General features: G+C 43.8%; 1 protein-coding gene across 2 annotated transcripts in view; it reads right to left on the reverse strand.

Annotated features, from left to right (window-relative positions):
- The window catches only part of ASB11 (ankyrin repeat and SOCS box containing 11), a 38,495-nt gene extending 15,628 nt beyond the window's left edge, over nt 1–22,867 (reverse strand). The window contains exons 1-6 of one of the 2 annotated variants that reach the window (XM_073355563.1): nt 22,690–22,867; nt 19,153–19,232; nt 9,557–9,613; nt 6,390–6,540; nt 6,002–6,136; nt 4,942–5,133 (exon numbers count right to left, since the gene is read on the reverse strand). In XM_073355563.1, coding sequence (XP_073211664.1) covers nt 4,942–5,133; nt 6,002–6,136; nt 6,390–6,540; nt 9,557–9,613; nt 19,153–19,232; nt 22,690–22,867 — 793 coding nt within the window. Of the gene's footprint in view, nt 1–4,941; nt 5,134–6,001; nt 6,137–6,389; nt 6,541–9,556; nt 9,665–19,152; nt 19,233–22,689 lie in introns of both variants that reach the window. The other variant, XM_073355554.1, reaches the window with a different exon arrangement.
- Between the last annotated feature and the right edge of the window lie 581 nt (nt 22,868–23,448).

A 23,448-nucleotide genomic window follows, 5' to 3' on the forward strand; every position in this document is an offset into this window, starting at 1 on the left:
CCCCCCACTATGGAAGGGATGTGGACAAATTGGAGGGAGTCCAGTGGAGGGCAATGAAAATGATGAGGGAGCTGGGGCACATGACTTACGAGGAGAGGCTTAGGGAACTGGGACTATTTAGTCTGCAGCAGAGAAGAGTGAGGGGGGATTTGATAGCAGCCGTCAACTACCTGAAGGGGGGTTCCAAAGAGGATGGAGCTAGGATGTTCTCAGTGGTAGCAGATGACAGAACAAGGAGCAATGGTCTCAAGTTGCAGTGGGGGAGGTCTAGGTTGGATATTAGGCAGAGGTGAAAGTAAGCCGGTACACCCCAGTGCACCGTACCAGGGCGGCCCGGCTTCCCCGCTGCTGGAGCCCTGGGTTAGTGGTAGTAGGGCTCCGGGGGCTATTTAAAGGGCTGGGGCTCCCTCTGCTTCTACTGCCCCGGGTCCTTTAAATAGCACCTGGAGCCCTACTACCAGGTAGCAGCGGCAACCAGGGGCTCTGGCAACAGTTTAAAGGGCCTGGGGTGGTAGCTGCACCCGAGCCCTGGGCCCTTTCATAGAATCACAGGGTTGGAAGGGACCTCAGGAGGTCATCTAGTCCAACCCCCTGCTCAAAGCAGGACCAATCCCCAATTTTTGCCCCAGATTCCTAAATGGCCCCCCTCAAGGATTAAACTCACAACCCTCGGTTTAGCAGGCCAATGCTCAAACCACTGAGCTATCCCTCAGCTGCCACTGCTACCCTGGCCAGGAAGGGGAAGGGGGAGGGCACTTACCTGTACAGGGCGGGCCAGGGCTGGTTCTGGTCCCCCTCCATCCCAGCCTCTTCCGCATGAGGCCCTGCCCCTTCCGGGGGCCAGAGCAGACCCCAACCCAGCCCCGTACCGGTAAGTCCCAATTTCTACTTTCACCCCTGATATGAGGAAACACTATTTCACTAGTTTCAGAGTAGCAGCCGTGTTAGTCTGTATTCGCAAAAAGAAAAGGCGTACTAGTGGCACCTTAGAGACTAACCAATTTATTTGAGCATAAGCTTTTGTGAGCTACAGCTCATTTCATTGGATGCATTCAGTGGAAAATACAGTGAGGAGATTTATATACACACACAACATGAAAAAATGGGTGTTATCATACACACTGTAAGGAGAGTGATCACTTAAGATAAGCTATTACAGCAGGAGAGTGGAGGGGAGGGGGGGAAGAAAAGCTTTTGTAGTGATAATCAAGGTGGGCCATTTCCAGCAGTTAACAAGAACGTCTGAGGAACACTGGGGGGGGGGGGGAATAAACATGGGGAAATAGTTTTTAAGGCCCGGCTTGACAAAGCCCTGGCTGGGATGATTTAGTTGGTGTTGGTCCTGCTTTGAGCAGGGGGTTGGACTAGATGATCTCCGGAAGTCCCTTCCAACCCTGATATTCTATGATTCTATGAAAGGTTGAGAACCTTTATATGCTTCACAAATGGTGTGTAATGGAATGGAATGCTAACTGTATTATACTGTCCAGCCACTAGGTGGTGGAATACTGTTAGATAAATGAAGAACTAAAGCAAAACCTTGTTTGACAAAAGCCGTGTGGGGCAGAAATGTTGGGGGTTTGGCTGTATGTGTCCCAGTCAACAGTCTTAGGTAAAGGACTTGTTCCTTTAGCTGTTAATGTAGCTATTCGTGAATGCAATCTGTCCTCCTGTAAGCTTCAGGCATTTTGTATTCCAATTGTATTGATTCCTGTACCTCTTTCTTTTGTCCTTTTGTCGGGAAAGCTGGAGGTGCAAAAATTGTTGTTGGACTTTTGTTACACTAAACACCCCTCTGCTCATAACCTATACGCGACTGCAATGATCTGTGTACAAAATATGCCGAGGTACCATTTGAAAACGAACCATTAACTGATCATTAATATTCATGCACGATATATGTATTCAGAGGCTATTAAAAGTTATGGCTATACGCTGGAATTATGACTAATGTGTGCTTAAACTAGGGAAATCAGGGGGTGTTGGTAAATAGGTTGCTTTAGACAAAGGCATGTGTATTTGATTCGCTGACCAGCGGAATCTTCCCACAAAGACAATGAAGGTCCATTTTTACATATTGGACAAGCACAGCTATTAAGCTAACAAGTGGGGGAAGAAAAAGCAAGGAGCTTCCTTCACCACAAGACTGCTGGAATGAACTTTACATTGAGAGGGAACCCTCAGAAGAATCAATTTCAAATGTTTACTGGTCTATAAAGACAGGGGAGCTGAACCTCAAGTGATAAGCAATTGAATCAACTGTATATGCTGTTACTGTATTATGAGAGTGAGATTTTTTTCTGAAAGCTAATACACAATGGTGATTAATATCACTGTGAAATGTACTTATTAACACTACATGAGGAAATCTGGATACTTAATGGTATTATCTTTTAAAGTCTCCGGCAAAACAGGTTCCACCCTGGACAGGAGAAAAAGCAGCTATTACCTGTCTGCTATGTAAATTAAGTCTGGTGGAATCAAAACAATGGAAGCTATGTATCCTTTACACACAAGGGGATAGCAGGACCACAGGAAGGGAAAAACAGCATGAGATCATCCTGTCTCTTGAAACAAGTTCACTGAACTTTGGAAGCTATAAGCAAGGACAGAAGCCATCTTTGGCATCCATCACTAGGCAGACATCATAGAATCATAGAATATCAGGGTTGGAAGGGACCCCAGAAGGTCATCTAGTCCAACCCCCTGCTCGAAGCAGGACCAATTCCCAGTTAAATCATAAGGGAATAGAGCTCTTGAAAGCTGAGAAAGATGGGTCCTTCACCAAAGGAGGGGCTAAAGTCTCTGGAAAATGAATATAGGTGAGAAACCTGCTTAGGCAAAGGTTGTACCTTGCTAGAGTTCGCTTTAGACTTTTAAATGGGTGTTCTCACTTTTGTTTTACTTGTAACCCTCTCTAACTGTATTCCTTTTACTTGGCATTACTTAAGCTGTGTCCTATTGTTAATAAATTTGTTTTATTTTCTTAGTTGGTTTATAGTGCGTGCTGTGTTTAAATGGGAGAGGGTATTCACCCCAGTTAAGTTAATAAGCTGTGATGTGCTTTTGTCTCTTTAGAGGAACAAACAACCCCTGTTAGTTCTCTGAACTGTCCAGGAGAGGGCTGGACATTGCAGATTACACAGTTTTGGAAAAAATTGGGACTGGGAGTGTGTTGGGGTCACATTTCTGGTTGTAACCAAGGCTGGTGGAAGCCAGTGTGGGTCTACAGGGCTCTGTACAGGCTGCTGGGGCCACAGCAGCTGAACCACAGATGTCTAGCACGCAGACACTCAGGGTGTAACCTGCACGCTTGTTGCCAACTGTTAGTATCCCAGGCAGGGAGTTACAGTAGCAAGGCATTGTGAGGCACTCAGGGTTACAGGGGAAGAGATCACACAACCCCTCCCTGGTCTGGATTGCCCCCTGAAACCCTGTCACAACTTTATCTCATAGTCACTAGGTAGACAATGCAAACATGTATAGAGATCCTTTGCCAGACTGTTCCACAAGGGAAGAATGGGACTGATGCCAGATACAGAAATAAATATACCTTGGAGAAAAAGAAAAAATTTGAACTCAGAACATATAATAAAGAAATCAAAACAATTGAATGTTGGTAAAATAAGGAACTTCAAGACAGATATTTTACAATCTCACTGGAAGTGGGAAAAATACATGACGATTAGTCAAAAGCTATTAGTGGACCAAAATTTAGGAAGGGATCTAATAAAGATTTTGAATTCTACAGATTGCTAGGTCTATCCTATTAAATTGGTAGGGTCCAAACAGCTTTCCTCAGATGAAAATGTGCTGTAAAACTGTAAGGCTAAAGGAAAGAATAATTCAGCTCAGCATGTATTTCAGAGCTATTCGTTATACAGAGCCTTAGCTGGGCATTTCACTTTACAAAACAAATCGAGGTGGAGTTTCTACCCTCCAGAGTTAGATGTACATATGAAGGTAAACAGCATGGCAAAAATTCTACATGAGAAGAAGGTGCAAGATGAGATGGCTAAAATGTTGGCACGTCTCTAGTACAAAGTTTCTTCCAAACAGATTTTTAAATGGTACTAGAAATACTCTCAGAAAGGCTAAGGGTAAATTACGAAGGCTCGTTGATCTAGCAGAATGCTTCATGAAGCTTCATGTAATGGCAGTAATATGAGACGCTAAGTAGCCAACTGGGCTTAAGTTCCACTTTCTCACTGTAACCAAGTTAAACACATTCATGGAGCTGTTTATGCAGGGATTTGCACAATGAGACTCTGTAACTCCAAGTTGATGTATACCAGGGGTTCTCAAACTGGGGGTCGGGACCCCTCAAGGGGTCACGAGGTTATTACATGGGGGGGTCACGAGCTGTCAGCTCCATCCCAAACCCTGCTTTGCCTCCAGCTTTTATAATGGTGTTAAATATATAAAAAAGTGTTTTTAATTTATTAGGGGAGATCGCACTCAGAGGCTTGCTATGTGAAAGGGGTCACTAGTACAAAGGTTTGAGAACCACTGATATATACATTTCATTGGGGATTACTGGTTTGTATGCAAAATAGTTGTTAATGTGCTGTCTCAAATATGGTTGACACTAACAGTAATAAATACAAATACTTAGCACTTATATATAGCACTTCTCATTCATAGCTTTCCAAGCACTTTACAAAGGCAGATAAACGCTATCCTTAATCAACAGATGGGAAACTGAGGCACATAAAAATGGCACGACTTGCCTGCCATCACATGGGCAGTCAGGGGCAAAGCTAGGAACAGAACTGAGATCTCTTGACTCTCATTCTTGTGCCCTGTCTTGAAACATCCTGGGAAATCTCAGAGAATTAACAGAGGGAGCAGCAGTATGTGGAAAAGCAAGATGAACATGAAAAAATACTTATGAAAAGGAAATAAAAACGGTCCAAATTTAAAAAAAGAAAGAGCCATTACCTTCCCGAAGCAAGAGGGCCTGTCCCACTTTGCTGTTGGGGGCTGCCAGATCAAGGGCACATTTGAATTCAGCATTTCTGCATGTCAAGCTAGCGCCATAGTCCATTAACAAGTTGACTGCTTCTGTGCTGGATTTCCTAACTGCAGCATGGAGTGGGGTGTCTAATCGTTTACCCAAGTCAACACTGGCTCCTTAAAAGAACACACACAGAGATAAGAATAGACCAGGGTTAGCGTAAGGAGGAAGCAGGGAAATACCTGACTGGCTGAGTCTAAGATTTATATCACACATCATTAGCATCAATAAATTAAGTGCACCTGATGGCACACAGGACTTGCCATCTTCTCTTGATTATAGCAATGCTTTATATCCAGAAGTCACATGGCTACTATATTAGCATCAAGAGTAGCAGTAAGATGAGGAGGATGGAGAATCAACAGGAATTGAGCCAATGCTGAACTTTTTGACGACCAAATGAGTGAGTGTTTAAAATCTATAGTTGCTTCCAATCTGATTAATTCAAATGACCAGAAAAGCATGTTTTTAACATTTAATTAAAATAACTTTGGAAGGTCCAGGAGTAAAATGCTTATCCTGGGCTGAGAGTAGTACCCAAATTGGGCCAGAGCCTTAGCTGGTGCCAATCTGCATTGGCTAAAACAAGCCACACCACCTGAGGTGCTGCCCTGCTGTGTGTGGGATCTTCATGATCACTAAAGGGATTATTCTTTTGAGTGGTTGGTTAGCTGATCTGCTCCCTCTGCATGTGGGGAGCAGTGGATGAGTGAATGCTTAGCATGCTTGGCTATTTATTTTATAATAATCAAAAGGAGTTGATGCGGCTCACAGAGCAAACAATATTCCAAGACAGTTTTTGTTGCTCCTCTCATCATCTTCGAATGACAGAATCCCTTTTTTTATCCCAATCTCAAAATTCTTGGTCCTCCAAGGAGTCATGAGGAATTAAATGCTAATATCAGGAGTGGGGAGGGATTAAGGAGAAACAATAGGGGGTGGCTTCAAATATGTTCAGCTTCCCCTCCTCTGCCCCCAGAGCACCTAGTTCGAGAAGCTTCTTGACACAGTCTGTCCTCTGATACATGCAGGCCACATAAAGGGGTGTCCCGTGCTGCGAATCTTCTTGGTCAATGTCAACGTCATTGGCCACAAGAATTTCCATACATTCCCTGTGACCTGGATAACACAGAAGAGAGGTCATCTCGCTTCAGTGCCTCTCGGCAGGATGCCCAACAAACACACCCTAGTCACATAGCATTAGAACCCAATACACAGAACTCTATATAGAAGAGTATGGAATAAACCAAACACACATTTATCCCTCTGGCCCAGATACTTCAGGTGCAGATTAATTTCCCACAATTATTTAGGGAGGGAAAACAAAACCAGATCTTTTTATCGTTAGCTGTACTCAGAGCCTTCTCATTACCTCTCTTTACTGTTTCATGAACAGGTGAAGCAAGGTGATTCTCTAGCTGGGGGGTGGCTCCGGATTCAAGCAGCGTGTTCACACAAGCTACACTGCCACTACAGCAGGCATTAAAGAGAGGAGTGATGCCATCGGTGCTGACTGCATTGACCTGAAACAGCAGGACAAACGGACAGTGCCCTGTTTCAAAAGGGCTGCGCTTCCGCGGGAAGCCACGCGCATCTCAACGCTAACTACAGCGTAAGAAGAAGACGACACTGATCTTACGTAACGTCAGAGCCCAGAGGAGTCACCAAATTCAGAGTGACATGCCGTAGAAGAGCCCGATACCCAGCAAGGGCCGCGCCCTGTTTCTCAGGGCAGCCTCAGCAACAGGACTCTGACATGGAAAATTGTACAAGCTCCTACGTAGAGCAGGCTGGAAAACAGGGATTTTTCCCACGGAAAATTGAGACTTTTCATGTAATCCCCCCAAATCGTTTTCAGACACCCCACCGCAACACAGCTGCAGTTTTCTGACCAAATCAAAACCTTGGAAGGAAAGCAAATACTTTGTGAACAGTTTTATTTAGTCAAACAGACCACCTAGCCCCGTCTGTTTCCTGCTCTCTCCAGTCGAAGCCACGCAGATGATCAGATTTCACTATCAGCGCTGTTGCATGATTCCCAGTTTCTCACGGAGATAAGGGCAGCTCTGCTGAAGAAACTGCCTGGGAGGGACTTGTTGCATAATGTGGATCTAGTCACTAGTGTGCTGTACATGGGGGCCTTCACTACAGCTTGCTACAGAATGGGAACTGGAGACCCCCAGCTGGCCTTATGGAATAGGATGAACAGTTTTATTGCCCTCCCCTTATAATAGAGCAGCCAGATTCACAATGACCCCTGTTTCCAACTCGGTCTCCTTTCAAGCTGTAGTTCTACAGTGGAATTAGGGCTGCCTAAAATTTTTCTTTGGAAGGTTTTCTTTTACTAATGGAAAATTGCATTTTTTGACAAAAAAAAAAACTTACTAGGAGTTTTCTAGGAGAAGCTGTGTCCTACTTTATTGCCTTTTTGCAGTGCTGTGATCTTTTTAATTTCCTTCCCTACTGAGCCATGAATTCTGGAACAACCTTACCAACATCCTTTCTTCTGTTACCAGACAAGTGAGTACCCATTGGAGAGGAGAAGCAGAGGGGCTGCTTCTTTGCTAGTGTTTTTGCTGGCATTTTGATGCCTGATTGGCTGAGTTGGCAGTCCCGTATGAAACGCTACCAATCAATTCCCAGTTGCTGGAGCAGCTTCAACAATGTCTACATGAGGAGATTATGCAGCTGTACGACTGGGTGCACAGTTTAGCTTTTTTCCAAGATGCTGAATATAGTTGTTTGAACTGCATATATTTTAATAATAAAAAGGCCATTTTCCAACTCTCTTCCAGACTGCCCACCTCCTAGTTTGGAAACAGTACAGAATGGCGCTTTGTTTGGCTTCTGGGGAAAGGAAGGGCCTGGCGAAAGATGAGGGCCAAAAGGAACACAAGCACAGTCTTGAAGGGAACAGTATATCTGAAGGAAGAGACGACCATCATCTTGAATTCCTAAGCCCCACCAAACTGGTTTCCTATATGTGGTGCAGGGATATTTGCCCAGAGTGGTAAAATGAAGTCTAATGTGTTTTGAATGGCACTTCACCCAGCTGCAGAGCTCTATACCCAGGGAATAGGCTCAATGGCAGGGCCACGTCTACAATGGGGAAAAATCATCGTGTTAGAAAACTTGTTAACTACCATGATGTTAAACATGACTTAGCACTTAATGTAAATGAGGACAAGTCATGTTTAAACACCTGTTAAAATCACAGACCAGCTAATATGTGTTCAGCATAACTGTCCATGTCCACACTAAGGGCAAAGTCGTATTGCAAGTTAAAAAGAGTTAGTGACTGCATTTCTAACATGATGCTTTCCCCCAGCCTAGACAAAGCCTTGCTGTGCAGCTCCTAAATGTTGATGGGCAGCCAATTTGTCTTGCAAAAACACTAGCAGAGCCTCTCCACTGGGTACTGACTTATCTGGTAATAGAGGAAGGAATTCTGGGAAGGTTGTTCCAGAGTAAATGGCTTTCTAGTGAAGAAAATGAAAAAGATCACAGTGCTGAAGAAAGGAAAGAGAAAGGGACACAGCTTCTTGTGTCCGTGACTATTAATTTATGTAAAGGAAAAGCCACTGACTAACTGAGACTGTATATAGCAATGAAGAATGGGAAAAGTTGAACAATAAGGATTACTTACTGACAGTGACAATTGATAGTTCAGATTTATGACTTTCTAGGAGCTAAAAAGATGTGTGATCAATACACTTCAATTTTTTTTAAACTGGGTAATTTCAAAAACAACCTGAAACTGAGTAATATGAAGATCAAGGTTTGTTTTTCCTGTCTAGGGGCTTAAAAGTTATTAAAAGTATAGTTATTCTATAATCATATTCTTCTCTGCTAATGAATACATCAACTGTTGGACTGCTCTTGTTTGATTTCTTGCCACTCCACATGTAAATTGTTCAGCATAGTAATCAGGGGAACCTGTAAGCAGACCCAATGTAATAAATTCCCATAGATTTCATTATATTCCCATATTTCATTTTTAAATATATTTTTATATTAGGTCCAATGTGGAGAAAAGTTGCTCTTTTATTAGACAAAATGTTTCATTTCTTAAGCCCCTGTATGTGTAAATCCCAAACTATCTCAGAAAACTTGGAGCAATTCCAGCAACCATTCTGGAACGCAAAGCATAACTCAGCATCATAACAGTTAGCTTGGTCTAATTTTCCCGCACTGATCACAGTGAAGTTTCAGAGAAGAAAAACAAAGGAATATGTCTGCGATCAAAACAGCCACCAAGCTGTAAAAACATGGGGCCCTTCAGGAGAAAAGCTACCACTACAGAAATGTAAGTAATTTATTATTAGTGAAAGCAAAATATTGTCCCCTTTTGTGGCCAGAATTTCTCTCTCTCTCTCTCTCTCTCTCTCTCTCTCACACACACACACACACACACTCACAGAGTGAGAAGCATCCAATACATGTATGTCTCTTGGGAATCCCTGCTAATGCCAGTTGTGTCACCACGGTACCGATCACGTCACAGGGAAGTGTTGGCCTCGTTTATATGCCCGTACTCACTTGAGCACCGTTCTCCAGTAAGACTTTTGCACAAGCGACATGGCCACCCAGGCAGGCCTCGTGGAGAGCAGAAACCCGATCTATGGTTACAATGTTCACATTGAAACCCTAGAATTCAAAGCAAAGATGTGAAAAACAAACAAAAACCAAGCAATGCAAACATCATTCCTGGAGTTCATTCCAGGCAGGAGTTACATAGCTGTCAAATCTACAGTCCTTGCTCTGGCTAAATTCCTACCGAAGTCCATGAGAGTTGCCCTGGAACACACCTGGCTCAGACAATAACTCTGATACTGCAGCTCTTGCATCCATCACTACTTGTAGGGATTTAAAGCAAAAGGTAAAGAAACTGAGTGATGCTTATCTGTGTTGCTTCATAATTCATGGTAGATTGCAGGAGAGACACTGTATGTCTTTGGCCTCCGGTCACTGAGATTAATTTCCCTATTCCCAGATATGAAAAGGTGCCTGTGATCATAAGCTACATTTTTTATCCGCAAAATGAGCACTCTGACCAGGAGTGTGATTTGTTTCCTGAGTCACGTGGTGCTGTTTCTTCTCCCTGGTTGTTTATCAACCTGATTAAAGAGGAGTAAAGAATACTGAATAGCAAACACGCTTTATAAGTGTTCCATTAACAGCTGTATGAACTGAAACCAGCCATGCAAACACTCACAGGGGGAAAAGCAGCGCAAATATGGCTGGCTCCAAACATGACTGGGACTTTGGTGTACGTCTTCCAGACTATAGTTCCATCAAATGACAAGTAAGAATTCATGCACATGTACATTGGAAATCAGTTCTCTGGAACATAATCCAAACTCTGACGTTCCAAATGCAGTATCTGTAAGTATATCATGCTCGGGTCTAGATGCTTCCCCCCTCCTCCCCCAGGCAGTTCACAAGATGGTGGCGGTGTTTTTTTCCTTTGTAGCAGCAAATATTATACATGGGAATAAATATTTCTGGACAATTCAGTGCTGTGAAAGTAGCCAGTCACAACCAACTGATACGACAAGCATTAAAAACAGTCACAATACCCCCTAGCTCAACAATTTAAACTAGAGGAAGTGAATATTTTTAAATAAACAATTCTCTTAAAATTAAACGCTTTGCTGGCTCATGTCCATATGAGGGAAACATGTAAGAGAATTAGGGACCGAATGGCTAGGCAGCAGTTCTGCGGAAAAGGACCTAGGGGTGACAGTGGACGAGAAGCTGGATATGAGTCAGCAGTGTGCCCTTGTTGCCAAGAAGGCCAATGGCATTTTGGGATGTATAAGTAGGGGCATAGCGAGCAGATCGAGGGACATGATCGTCCCCCTCTATTCGACATTGGTGAGGCCTCATCTGGAGTACTGTGTCCAGTTTTGGGCCCCACACTACAAGAAGGATGTGAATAAATTGGAGAGAGTCCAGCAAAGGGCAACAAAAATGATTAGGGGTCTGGAACACGTGACTTATGAGGAGAGGCTGAGGGAACTGGGATCATTTAGTCTACAGAAGAGAAGAATGAGGGGGGATTTGATAGCTGCTTTTAACTAGGAGTAATGGTCTCAAGTTGCAGTGGGGGAGGTTTAGGTTGGATATTAGGAAAAACTTTTTCACTAGGAGAGTGGTGAAACACTGGAATGCGTTACCTAGGGAGGTGGTAGAATCTCCTTCCTTAGAAGTTTTTAAGGTCAGGCTTGACAAAGCCCTGGCTGGGATGATTTAATTGGGGATTGGTCCTGCTTTGAGCAGGGGGTTGGACTAGATGACCTCCTGAGGTCCCTTCCAACCCTGATATTCTATGATTCTATGATTCTAACATGAAGCTCAATATTCCTTTTGCACCTGATGTGACCTTCCTAAAATTACTCTATTTTATAGCTTTACAGTAGGAGTGCATTCACTGCACAATATACCCCCCGCCCCGCCCCCCGCCATAGGAAGGAAAGGTGCTGTACAAATCCTTTGTGTGAAGAAAAGAAATGGAGGTAGTGATACAGCATTAAAGCAATACACCGGAGTTAGATATATATACACCTAACACATGAAAACAGTAATCCAGTGAAAGGAAACATACCCCACCTATTGAAAACTCAAGTAATCAATTTCATCAGTAAAAAAATGCTTAAACTAAGAACTAGTAGCCCTGACTTTAGATAATGGTGTCCAGCCCTTCCTATCAGAAGAAACAGTTGATCATAACTTTGCCAAACTTCTTTGAAAATCCAGCCACTTATTTAGGTGCCTCAACAAGAACTGGGTGGGTGCTGAACTCTTGAAAATCTGGCCCTTAGCTTCCCGGCCTTGACAGGTAGGAGTTTTTAAAGCACCTAAGTGATTTAAGTGGACAAGTTCCACTGACTTTCCATGGTACTTGTGGTCTTAGGTCAGTAAGTGACTTCATCTTTGAAACCACATCTTAAAAAAAAGTGTTTGGATTTCTTTTAAAGTAAAGATACCTGTTTAATTTGAACGTCAAGGCAAACTGCATAGGCAGCTTGACAACAGTGAGCAATGCCTATGCTATAGCATGCGCAGCTTTACCCCATAATTCATCTTGCTGCTGTGGATCAACCCCATTCCGCTCCCTTCAGTGATTACTCCCTTGACTAGCTTTACCAACTGGAAGTCCAGTCCTGCATTGCTGAAATCAATGGCTTCCAGCAGTGATGAGCTGCCAAAACCTTAACAACTGGTTCCCTCCTCACCCCACGAGGGGGTTGTGGCCCACCCCCGGCCCCCAGGACTTCTGCCCCATCCAACCCCCCGTGTTCCTTGATGCCCCCCCAGGACCCCTGCCCCATTCACCCCTTCCCCTGTCCCCTGACTGCCCCCAGAACCAGGCAGGAGGGTCTCGTGGGCCACCATAGTGGGTGCCCACCCCGCCCCTAAGAGCCAGAGGGACCTGCCGGGGGGCATGATGGGGAGTCCTGGCAGTGCTTACCTGGGGCAGCTCCCAGGAAGCATCCAGCAGGTGCCTCTGGCTCCTAGAGGGGGGGGTAGCATAGTTGGGGGGGAGCAGGGGGAGCGACCGCTCCCCCCACATCAAAAGTGGCACCTTAGGCGCCCACTCCGTGGGTGCTTCGGGGCTGGAGCACCCACAGGAAAAATTTGGTGGGTGCAGAGCACCCACCAGCAGCTCCCCACCCTGCGCCCGGCCCCAGCTCGCCTCCGTCTCTGCCCCTGAACACACCGCCCTGCTCTGCTTCTCCGTCCCCCTTTCCCCCCCCATTTCCCGTGAATCAGCTGTTTGCGCGGGAAGCCTGGGAGGGCTGAGAAGCAGGAGGCAGCTTCGCACTCAGGCCCAGCGAGGCGGAGGCGAGCTGGGGCCAGGAGTGGTTCCCCTGCGCGCCCCCCTCGGGTTACCTGCTGCAGTGCGGGCGGCCCTCCTCGCGCCCCTTGCTGCAGCTCACCTCCGCTCTGCCTCCGCCTCCCTGAGCCTGAGCGGGAAGCCGCTGCCTGCTTCTCAGCCCTCCCAGGCTTCCTGCGCGAACAGCTGATTCGTGGGAAGCTGGGGGAGGGGGCAGAGAAGCAGAGCGGGGCGGCGCATTCAGGGGAGGAGGCGGACGCAGAGCCGAGGTAAGCTGGGGCTGGGTGGGGAGCTGCCGGTGGGTGCTCTGCACCCACCAAATTTTCCCCATGGGTGCTCCAGCCCTGGAGCACCCACGGAGTCGGCACCTAACGCACCACTTTTGGCCAGTTGTTAAATTTAGAAGCCCTTTTAGAACCGGTTGTCCCAACCAGGTCTAAAAGGGCTTCTAAATTTAACAACCAGTTCCAGCGAACCGGCTCCAGCTCACCACTGGCTTCAAGGCATGCAGAATCAGATTAGAGATGCAACCATAGATTAAAAAAAAGTAATCCCATGATTCCCATCTCCTTTTCTTCCATCATCCCTATTCCTATAAACTTAGGTTGTAAAGTTCTGCAAATCGGGTACTGTGATTTTTCTATATTCTGCAAAGTACCAAGAACACTTCAAGTACTACAAGTATAATGATGCACCAGGGACTAGGCATGCGGATTCTGTTCTATTCACGTTCTGGCACTTCACCTATTTCTGTAGTATTTGAGTAGCTTCCAATGACGCATCAAGTCATGTGCTTAGCATCAGTCATGGGTTGTTCTTTCTTCATTCCTCCCCGCAGGGAGAAAATTGTGTTTGTTTTAAACTATGTGCTATGTGTTTTTATTTGTGAAATTGCTGCATGTTTTAAAGAAGTGCCATTAAGTAAATCCATATTTCCGCATATCTAAGGTAAAAAAAATCATGTTCACAGCTGCAGTCCAACAGCACTTCTTCAATATAGTACCATATGATCATCATGGCAACCTGAAAAACTAGAGCCAGAAAGAGAGAGCTGAACAAGTGAGCCATATTCCTTATCACTTGCACCCTTCATTTCCCCCTCCACAATGTACTTTTCCCTCCTACCTTAAAAATTACTTGAAGTTGGAGGGTTGGTAAAGAATGATCGAGAACTAAGAGCAATGTAGAGGTTCCCATTTGGGCTGGAGCCTGGACTCTGGGACCTTCTCCCCTTGCAGGGGTTCAGAGCTTTTGGAATTGGAAAAGGTTCAGAAAAGGGCAACAAAAATTATTAGGGGTATGGAACAGCTTCCATCTGAGGAGAGATTAATAAGACTGGGACTTTTCACCTTAGAAAAGAGACGACTAAGGGGGGACGTGATAGAGGTCTATCAAATCATGCCCGGTGTGGAGAAAGTCAATAAGAATGTTATTTACTCCTTCTTATAACACAAGAACTAGGGGCCACCAAATGAAATTGATAGGCAGCAGGTTTAAACCAAACAAAAGGAAGTATAGGGAGGTTGTGGTCTCTCCTTCCTTAGAGGTTTTTAAGGTTAAGCTTGACAAAGCCCTGGTTGGGATGCTTTAGTTGCGGATTGGTCCTGCTTTGAGCAGGGGGTTGGACTAGATGACCTCCTGAAGTCCCTTCCAACCCTGATATTCTATTATTCTATTTCTTCACACAATGCACAGTCAACCTGTGGAACTCTTTGACGGAGGATGTTGTTAAGGCCAAGACTATAACAGGGTTCAAAAAAGAACTCGATAAGTTCCTGGTGGATAGATCCATCAGTGGCTATTAGCAAAGATGGGCAGGGATGGTGTCCCGAGCCTCTGTTTGCCAAAAGCTGGGAGTGGGCAACAGGGGGCGGATCACTTGATGATTACGTGTTCTGTTCATTTCCTTTGGGGTACCTGGTATTAGCCACCGTTGGAACACAGGTTACTGGGCTAGATGGACCTTTGGTCTGACCCAGTATGGCCGCTCTTATGGGCTGTTCTATGGAGTACTCTGTAATAAATTAAGGCCACCTTTTGTCCTTGACAGTTGGTACAGTGGCCCCGGAGCATCTCCTATTTTCTACTTTCTGTAGAGATCACTGAGAGAGAGATGTCTTGTAACATATCAGAGGCATAAAATACATTAGCTCACAGGCAGGATCTGGCTTCCTAAAAGTATTTATATGACTCATATGACAAATTCCAATTCCTCAGAATTCAACCATTCATTGAGAGAAAAGTTTTGAGACTTTATGGCAGTGAAAAAATCCTTCCAAATGTGAATTGAATGTAACTGATGCAGAGTAGCAGCCATGTTAGTCTGTATTCGCAAAAAGAAAAGGAGTACTTGTGGCACCTTAGAGACTAACAAATTTATTAGAGCATAAGCTTTCGTGGGCTACAGGTCACTTCATCGGATGCATTCAGTGGAAAATACACTGAGGAGATGTATATACACACAGAACAAGAAACAATGGATGTTACCATACACACTGTAACGAGACTGATCACTTAAGGTGAGCTATTACCAGCAGGAGAGCGGGGGGGGCAGGGGCGGGGAAACCTTTTGTAGTGATAATCAAGGTGGGCCATTTCCAGCAGTTGACAAGAACGTCTGAGGAACAGTGTGTGTGTGTGGGGGGGGGGGGAATAAACAAGGGGAAATAGTTTTACTTTGTTTAATGACCCATCCACTCCCAGTCTCTATTCAAGCCTAAGTTAATTGTATCCAGTTTGCAAATTGATTCCAATTCGGCAGTCTCTCGTTGGAGTCTGGTTTTGAAGTCTTTTTATTGAAGAATTGCAACTTTTAGGTCTGTAATCGAGTGACCAAAGAGATTGAAGTGTTCTCCAACTGGTTTTTGAATGTTATAATTCTTGATGTCTGATTTGTGTCCATTTATTCTTTTACGTAGAGACTGTCCAGTTTGACCAATGTAAATGGCAGAGGGGCATTGCTGGCATATATCACATTGGTAGATGTGCAGGTGAACGAGCATCTGATAGTGTGGCTGATGTGATTACGCCCTATGATGGTGTCCCCTGAATAGATATGTGGACACAGTTGGCAACGGGCTTTGTTGCAAGGATAGGTTCCTGGGTTAGTGGTTCTGTTGTGTGGTGTGTGGTTGCTGGTGAGTATTTGTTTCAGGTTTGGGGGCTGTGTGTAAGCAAGGACTGGCCTGTCTCCCAAGATCTGTGAGAGTGATGGGTCATCCTTCAGGATAGGTTGTAGATCCTTGATGATGCGTTGGAGAGGTTTTAGTTGGGGGCTGAAGGTGATGGCTAGTGGCGTTGTGTTATTTTCTTTGTTGGGCCTGTCCTGTAGTAGGTGACTTCTGGGTACTCTTCTGGCTCTGTCAATCTGTTTCTTCACTTCAGCAGGTGGGTACTGTAGTTATGAGAATGCATGATAGAGATCTTGTAGGTGTTTGTCTCTGTCTGAGGGGTTGGAGCAAATGCGGTTGTATCGTAGAGCTTGGCTGTAGACAATGGATCATGTGGTGTGGTGTGGTCTGGATGAAAGCTGGAGGCATGTAGGTAGGAATAGCGGTCAGTAGGTTTCCAGTATAGGGTTGTGTTTATGTGACCATCGCTTATTAACACTGTAGTGTCCAGGAAGTGGATTTCTTGTGTGGACTGGTCCAGGCTGAGGTTGATGGTGGGATGGAAATTGTTGAAATCATGGTGGAATTCCTCAAGGGCTTCTTTTCCATGGGTCCAAATGATGAAGATGTCATCAGTGTAGCGCAAGTAGAGTAGGGGCGTTAGGGGACGAGAGCTGAGGAAGCGTTGTTCTAAGTCAGCCATAAAAATGTTGGCATACTGTGGGGCCATGCAGGTACCCATGACAGTGCCGCTGATTTGAAGGTATACATTGTCCCCAAATGTGAAATAGTTATGGGTAAGGACAAAGTCACAAAGTTCAGCCACCAGGTTAGCCGTGACATTATCGGGGATACTGTTCCTGACGGCTTGTAGTCCATCTTTGTGTGGAATGTTGTTGTAGAGGGCTTCTACATACATAGTGGCCAGGATGGTGTTTTCAGGAAGATCACCGATGGATTGTAGTTTCCTCAGGAAGTCAGTGGTGTCTCAAAGATAGCTGGGAGTGCTGGTAGCGTAGGGCCTGAGGAGGGAGTCTACATAGCCAGACAATCCTGCTGTCAGGATGCCAATGCCTGAGATGATGGGGCATCCAGGATTTCCAGGTTTTTGGATCTTGGGTAGTAGATAGAATATCCCAGGTCGGGTTCCAGGGGCGTGTCTGTGCAGATTTGTTCTTGTGCTTTTTCAGGGAGTTTCTTGAGCAAATGATGTAGTTTCTTTTGGTAACCCTCAGTGGGATCAGAGGGTAATGGCTTGTAGAAAGTGATGTTGGAGAGCTGCCTAGCAGCCTCTTGTTCATATTTCGACCTATTCATGATGACGACAGCACCTCCTTTGTCAGCCTTTTTGATTATGATGTCAGAGCTGTTTCTGAAGCTGTGGATGGCATTGTGTTCTGCACGGCTGTGGTTATGGGGCAAGTGATGCTGCTTTTCCACAATTTCAGCCCATGTACGTCGGCGGAAGCACTTTATGTAGAAGTCCAGTCTGTTGTCTTCCTAAATCTATGGACATCCTGAAAGAACAGCTCTAAGCAAAGTGAACTCCCCCCATTCATCAAAACCGAGAGCTAACTCTTAAGCCTTATGGTGTGAATTTAAAAAAATAGTTTTTCAAATTACTTAAGCTTGCAATTCGCAGTCACCACAAGACAGTGTCTGTGCACGTATGCATACAAATTGAATAAATGCACGTAAATGACCAAACAAAAGACAGACAAAGCAATGAGGCATTGTGCATCATTTTTCTTAGTGCGTGATCTGAATGAAATTACTTCAGTTAAGGTACTAAGAGTTTAGTTACTGCATCATGGTCATGTTTTACCCTTCATCATTGTAAATACCACTGTTGTTTTGTTGTGGATCAATGGTGGGATATGGCCCTAACTTTGTTGGTCTGGCCCGTAAACCATAATTCAAAATGTCTTATGGCCCTCGTCACAGAAAGAGTTGGACAGCCCCGGGAGAAATAAAGAATGAAGAGATGAATCTTGAGCACCAGTGACTGATGTCACACTTTGGCAATGTCTACACTTTGAGCAAGGGGTGATTCCCAGCTTGTGTAGACTTTCTCACGCTAGCTTGAGGGAGACAGTGCAAGCATCAACAGTATAGTCGCAGCAGCACAGATGGAGTACATATCCATGAGTTCAAGCTGGTTTGTACATGGCTCAGCTAAGCCAGGCCACAGCTCCCACTTCCCATGCTACACTGCTATTCATACGAAGACCATTTCTCCTCAAGCTGCCATGAGTAGGTGGTAGTGGGCAGGGAATCACAACGCCTGGAGTATAGACATTGCCTTTGACTCTGATAGATCAGAACATAAATAATTTTTGAAACCTACTGCTGTGCAGAAAAAGGAAAATTTTCTTTTCTTCCACTACAGCATCCACTAAGTCCCAGAGACCAGCACAATTAATCCAAGTCGTGACCAAACAGTGAACACTGGCTGCCTTTGCTAAAAGATTTTAAATGTTTCCCACTGCTTGGAATCCTACATCTGTATTATGACAAAATAGACTGCACTTGGACTCAATGGACCATCTCCTTGGTAGCAGATCATTTTCAGGAAGGGAGAACCAATGTGTTATCCTTCCAGGTTGCATTTTGGTTAATTGTTCTCCTAGAGTTTCTAACTATAATCTGCTCCTCGGACCTATCCACTATCCCCTTTCTCCTCTTGTTCTCCTTGATCCTTTTTTCCTCCCCACTTTTGCCCATCTGGATCTGTGGCTTCAGTGGGTGTGGAGGCCGTACAGCACCTCACAGGACTTGAGGGAGCTTGTAAGCTGCTCTGTGGCAGGGAACATGTCTGGCTCTGTTTTATAAGGCAACATACACATTTGTACAGAAGTGTAATACCTGATCATTAATACAGGATAAATAATTTTGGTATCTTTATATTCAAGTCCTTTGAAGCCTGTTTGTATTGTTTGCCTTTGAAAACAAACCCAAAGATCATGTTTGCTTATTATAACTCAGTGTGATCTGTGGCCTTTGTTTTGAGCTTACCCCCAACATTTAATATGACAAAATGTGTCCAGTATATCTTTTTATTTAGAACCCTAACTCTATGTCTTAGAGTGCCCACTATAATCTATCACATCATTCATGGTTAAGATCTAACCAAAAAAATCCTGAGGCCTACCTAACCTTTTATTTATTTATTTTTGGTTTCTTACCTGTGCAATCAACGTTTTCAAAGATAGCAGGCGCCCTTGGAAAGCAGCTTCATGAAGAGGAGATCGATCTGCCCATGAACCTAAAACAGCCCAAGAGTTCATTCAAAGGCATTGCAAAGGCACAGAGACATCAAGATACAAACAGTTCCAAAAAAATCACAAGACAAATTATTACACACATCCCCCCCTTATCTATTTGGGACGATTGTTCAAGCTGTGTCAGTGCTGGCCTGAAACCAACAAAGTGAGATTGCCTACAAAAATTGATTTCAGTGGGAACTGCTGCACACCCAACGTTTCTGAAAATCAGGTCACTTATTTAGAAACCTAAGTAAAGCCTTATGGCAGGGATTTTTAAAAGTACCGATGTGAGTTAGCAGTACAATGTCATTGAGACTCTCTGGGACAATCTTCAAAATCCTGCACCTTTTTTTTTTTAAAGATATCTTGGCCACAGGCTTTATTGGGTAACTTAAATTTTGTCACAAATTTGCTCTATGGGTTTGTTTTCACTTTGTTATGAGATGTATTGCATGCAAACACTAGCTGAGCTTTGGGGGTGACATGTACATCAAGCCAATTCTAATTTGTCCCCCACAATTTTTTCTCTGAAACTAATACATACTATAAATGTGTCTACCTTTCCCACTTATACACATTAGCAGATAATAGTATTTTTTTTTCTCTTCCTCACTTGAAGATTTCAGAGGAACATGAAAAAATACACTCTGCCAGGTGCTTGATTCCTGCTTTTCTACATCATTTTGAACAACAAACTTCTCAATGCTGGCTACTTTGTCTTAGTTTGTCTTCCCCCCACCCATTTTTGGTCCCACTTCAATAGAGCTGCTACCAACAGATTTATACATGTTCAGCCAAGCAGATCATTACAAAAGTTATTTTAGCTTTAGTGATTCAGGCAGAGAGAATTTACTGGCCACAGTTTAGCATCTAAAACCAAACTGCCTCACAATTAGAGCTGGCAGAAATCTCAGATTTGTGGGAAATTTTGACATTTTGAAATTTGGTTTCAGTCCAGTTCTCATCAGAACCACATTTTTTCCGTATTTCCCAATCTATTCTCTGCCTCCCTACCCAGAGCTGTCTCTCATCTCATCCGCTCTGCATTTCAATCAGGCAGCTTCCCCCTCCATGTTGCCTGAGCCCAGCAGAAGGCCACTAAGGGTATGTCTACACTGCAGTTAGACACCTGTTGCTGGCCTGTGCCAGCTGACTCAGGCTTGCAGAGCTTGAGCTACGGGGCTGTTATATTGCAGTGTAGACATTGGGCTTGGGCTGCAGCCTGAGCTCTAGGATCCTCCCGCCTCACAGGTCAAGCTCCAGCCTGAGCCCAAATGTCTACACTGCCGTTAAATAGCCCCTAAGCCTGAGCCCTGTGAGCTCAAGTCAGCTGCCACAAGCCAGCCATAGATTTTTAATTGCAGAGTAGACATACCCATTGAGCACAGAAGAGACAAGCTCCCAGCCCTCAGTTTCAGTCACCAGTCCCAACCGAGTCTGCAGTGGCAAGGTTACAATGCCAAATTTGGGCAGACTTTCACAGGAATGGCAAAAGGATACAAAGGACCATCCTGCCAGATTGCGAGTCCTTGCTCCAAAGTGTGGGAGCACTAGTTCTTCTCAAATAAAAGGCCACCCAAATTTTTGAACACAGGCAGAACAATGGATTTTTCCCTAGCCTTGCTCTCAGAAAATGCTGAAACGTTTTGGCTGCAAGTTATGTATGTATATGTACACATACTCTATTCATCCTGAGGCAGACACCTGACATGAAAAATTTCAGTCTGAACAGTTAAAACTTTGGCAAAGTTATATAATGGGAAGCAACCAGCAACCTTAATAATAGACGGTGCTTCCACCCCCAGCTCTAATTAACCTAACACACACACACACACTGTGCTGCATATACAAACATTTCACACACGTCTATACTGTATGTATATATTTACACACTTCATGTTACATAAAGCAGGCACTCTTCTCACCATGAGAATGCACACACATATTTCCATGTCAGCTACAGCAACATACCTCCCTGAAACGTGTGGCAAATGTAGTTCCCATAAAGGGCGTCTCTTAACTCGCCGGTTACCAAAGGCATGTCTGAAATTTTATGTCCTTTCTAAGTTTCTACAGATAATTTAAGCAGCTCGGCTGCTGCTTCTCTCAACATTGCTTTTACTTTAGGCTGTGACACTGTATCTGTAATCCAATCTAGTGCCCAGGCAACAACATCACATGACCTTTTGTTTTGAAAGATTATCCTTGATGGCTATTTGCAAATGGCAACCTGCAGATAAACATATGATGGAGTCCTGGTAACTTTGTATGCACTTAGATAAAGAATCTGTATACAGGTGGGAAAAGCCAATTATCAAATATTTCACGAAATTTAAATTAAGGCATATGTAATAAGTACTTAGTCAATAAATTAACAGCACTCTTTTCTAATAAACCATACGATAGATTCTAACACATTGCAGAGATGGGGATAAATAACTATTTAGTCTGCTTTATATGAGCTTGGTAATAAGTTGCTGAATCTTCACTTTGGCCCAGATTCTGATACTCTTACAATGAGTTGTCCTCTTACACTGCAAATAGTTCCTCTCGCTTCCATAGGACCACTCATAGAGTAAGACTGAAGTTTTCCATGTCAGGTGTCTGCCTCAGGCTGAATAGAATATGTGTATATATACACATCCTGAGTAAGAGTCTCAGAGTCTAGCCCCTAATAAGAATGATGTCACTAAATACTGTGTCTTTATGATTTAATTAGGAAATCAATTACTGGTTAGCAGTTATTTTTAAAGCCATAACACACTTTAATTAAAAGTGACAGGTTTCAGAGTGCTAGCCATGTTAGTCTGGGTCAACAAAAAACCAATGAGGAGTCCTTGTAGCACGTTAGAGACTAACAAATTCATTTGGGCTACAAGGACTCCTCGTTGCTGTTTTTTAATTAGAAGCGTTACTTTTGTGTTAATTCCTATCAATGCACTATTGTGACAAATTCGTTTAAGTCTGTAGAAACAGTACTTGGAAAGAAACAAATGGGAAAATGATTCTTTGGAGGCCCATTACGTATAGTCATTTCCATACTTTTGGTCTCACAGGAATTTTAGCTATGCTCTTTTTTATGGTCTGGTTCAAAAGAACATGGACACTAGACTTAGATTTAGTCAGGCATTAATTACACCCTTCCTGGTATCTTTCTTCAGAAAACCCACAGTCTAAACCTCTTCCCTAAATGCTCTCTGGTTGTAAACTAGGATACATAGTAAAACCCTTGTCACTCACACAGTTGACTCTGACAAGTTCTTTGCTTCCCAAAGCAAACTTCTTTATTTACTTTACTATTATTCTATATTTACTATACTTAAACAAGTGTTGTTCACAGTCAAGCTGGCTAACTGATAGAGAGTCATATTTTGCACAGTGGTTAAAATCTAATTTCTCAAGGCATAAAACTTAGAACACAGCTCAATTCGTTAGTGCCCATAATTAACATTTTACCTGGCGCTATTCCATAGATCTCTTCTGCTATCCTGGCAGCCTCTTTTCTGTTGCCTTTAACAATATAGAAGTGGGTCAGCAGAGCCAAAGAAATCTTAATTAAAAGCTTGAAGCAAAATAAAGCAAAGATTGCAAAATAGATGTTGTTAAAAGCATGGAGTATAGAATTGCCCTCCATTTTGGCTTGCTCTTTGAAGTTTCCCAGGTCTGCTAAGTTTCACCAGGCTATAACTGGTATCATATGACATCTATTTTCAACCATCCAGCACTTGCTGTTCCTCAGTTACCAAAAATACATTCCATTTTTATTCTGGGACAGCCACTGATGTTGAATAACAATGCTGGGTATTAAATCATTTCATGGTTTTATTGGGCTGTAATTATGTCAAGTACTGACATTTTCCCATCTCTGGATGACAGAAAACACTATGTGGATATTCACTACAAATACCATGACACACACTGAAGAAACTGAAACAATGGTTTTCATAATGTATAGGTGTAATTTTTGAAAATTAGAGATGTTACCTCTCTGGTATTAGGTTGACTTTTCTTTTCCTGAGAGGCACATGGCTCCTATACAGAGCAAAGCACTTTGGCAGTATGTATTTAGGTGAACGCACAATCCTCCCATTATTTAAGTTCCTCTTAAAAACCACTTCTCCCATAAGTCCCAGAGGTGAGTTTATGATGTAAAAACCCCAAGTCATTAAGCCAACCAACCCTCCCACTCATGTCCCAGTGCTTCCCAATTTGTGT

Source organism: Lepidochelys kempii, chromosome 1 (assembly GCF_965140285.1).
Source record: "Lepidochelys kempii isolate rLepKem1 chromosome 1, rLepKem1.hap1, whole genome shotgun sequence".
Classification (NCBI taxonomy): domain Eukaryota; kingdom Metazoa; phylum Chordata; order Testudines; family Cheloniidae; genus Lepidochelys; species Lepidochelys kempii.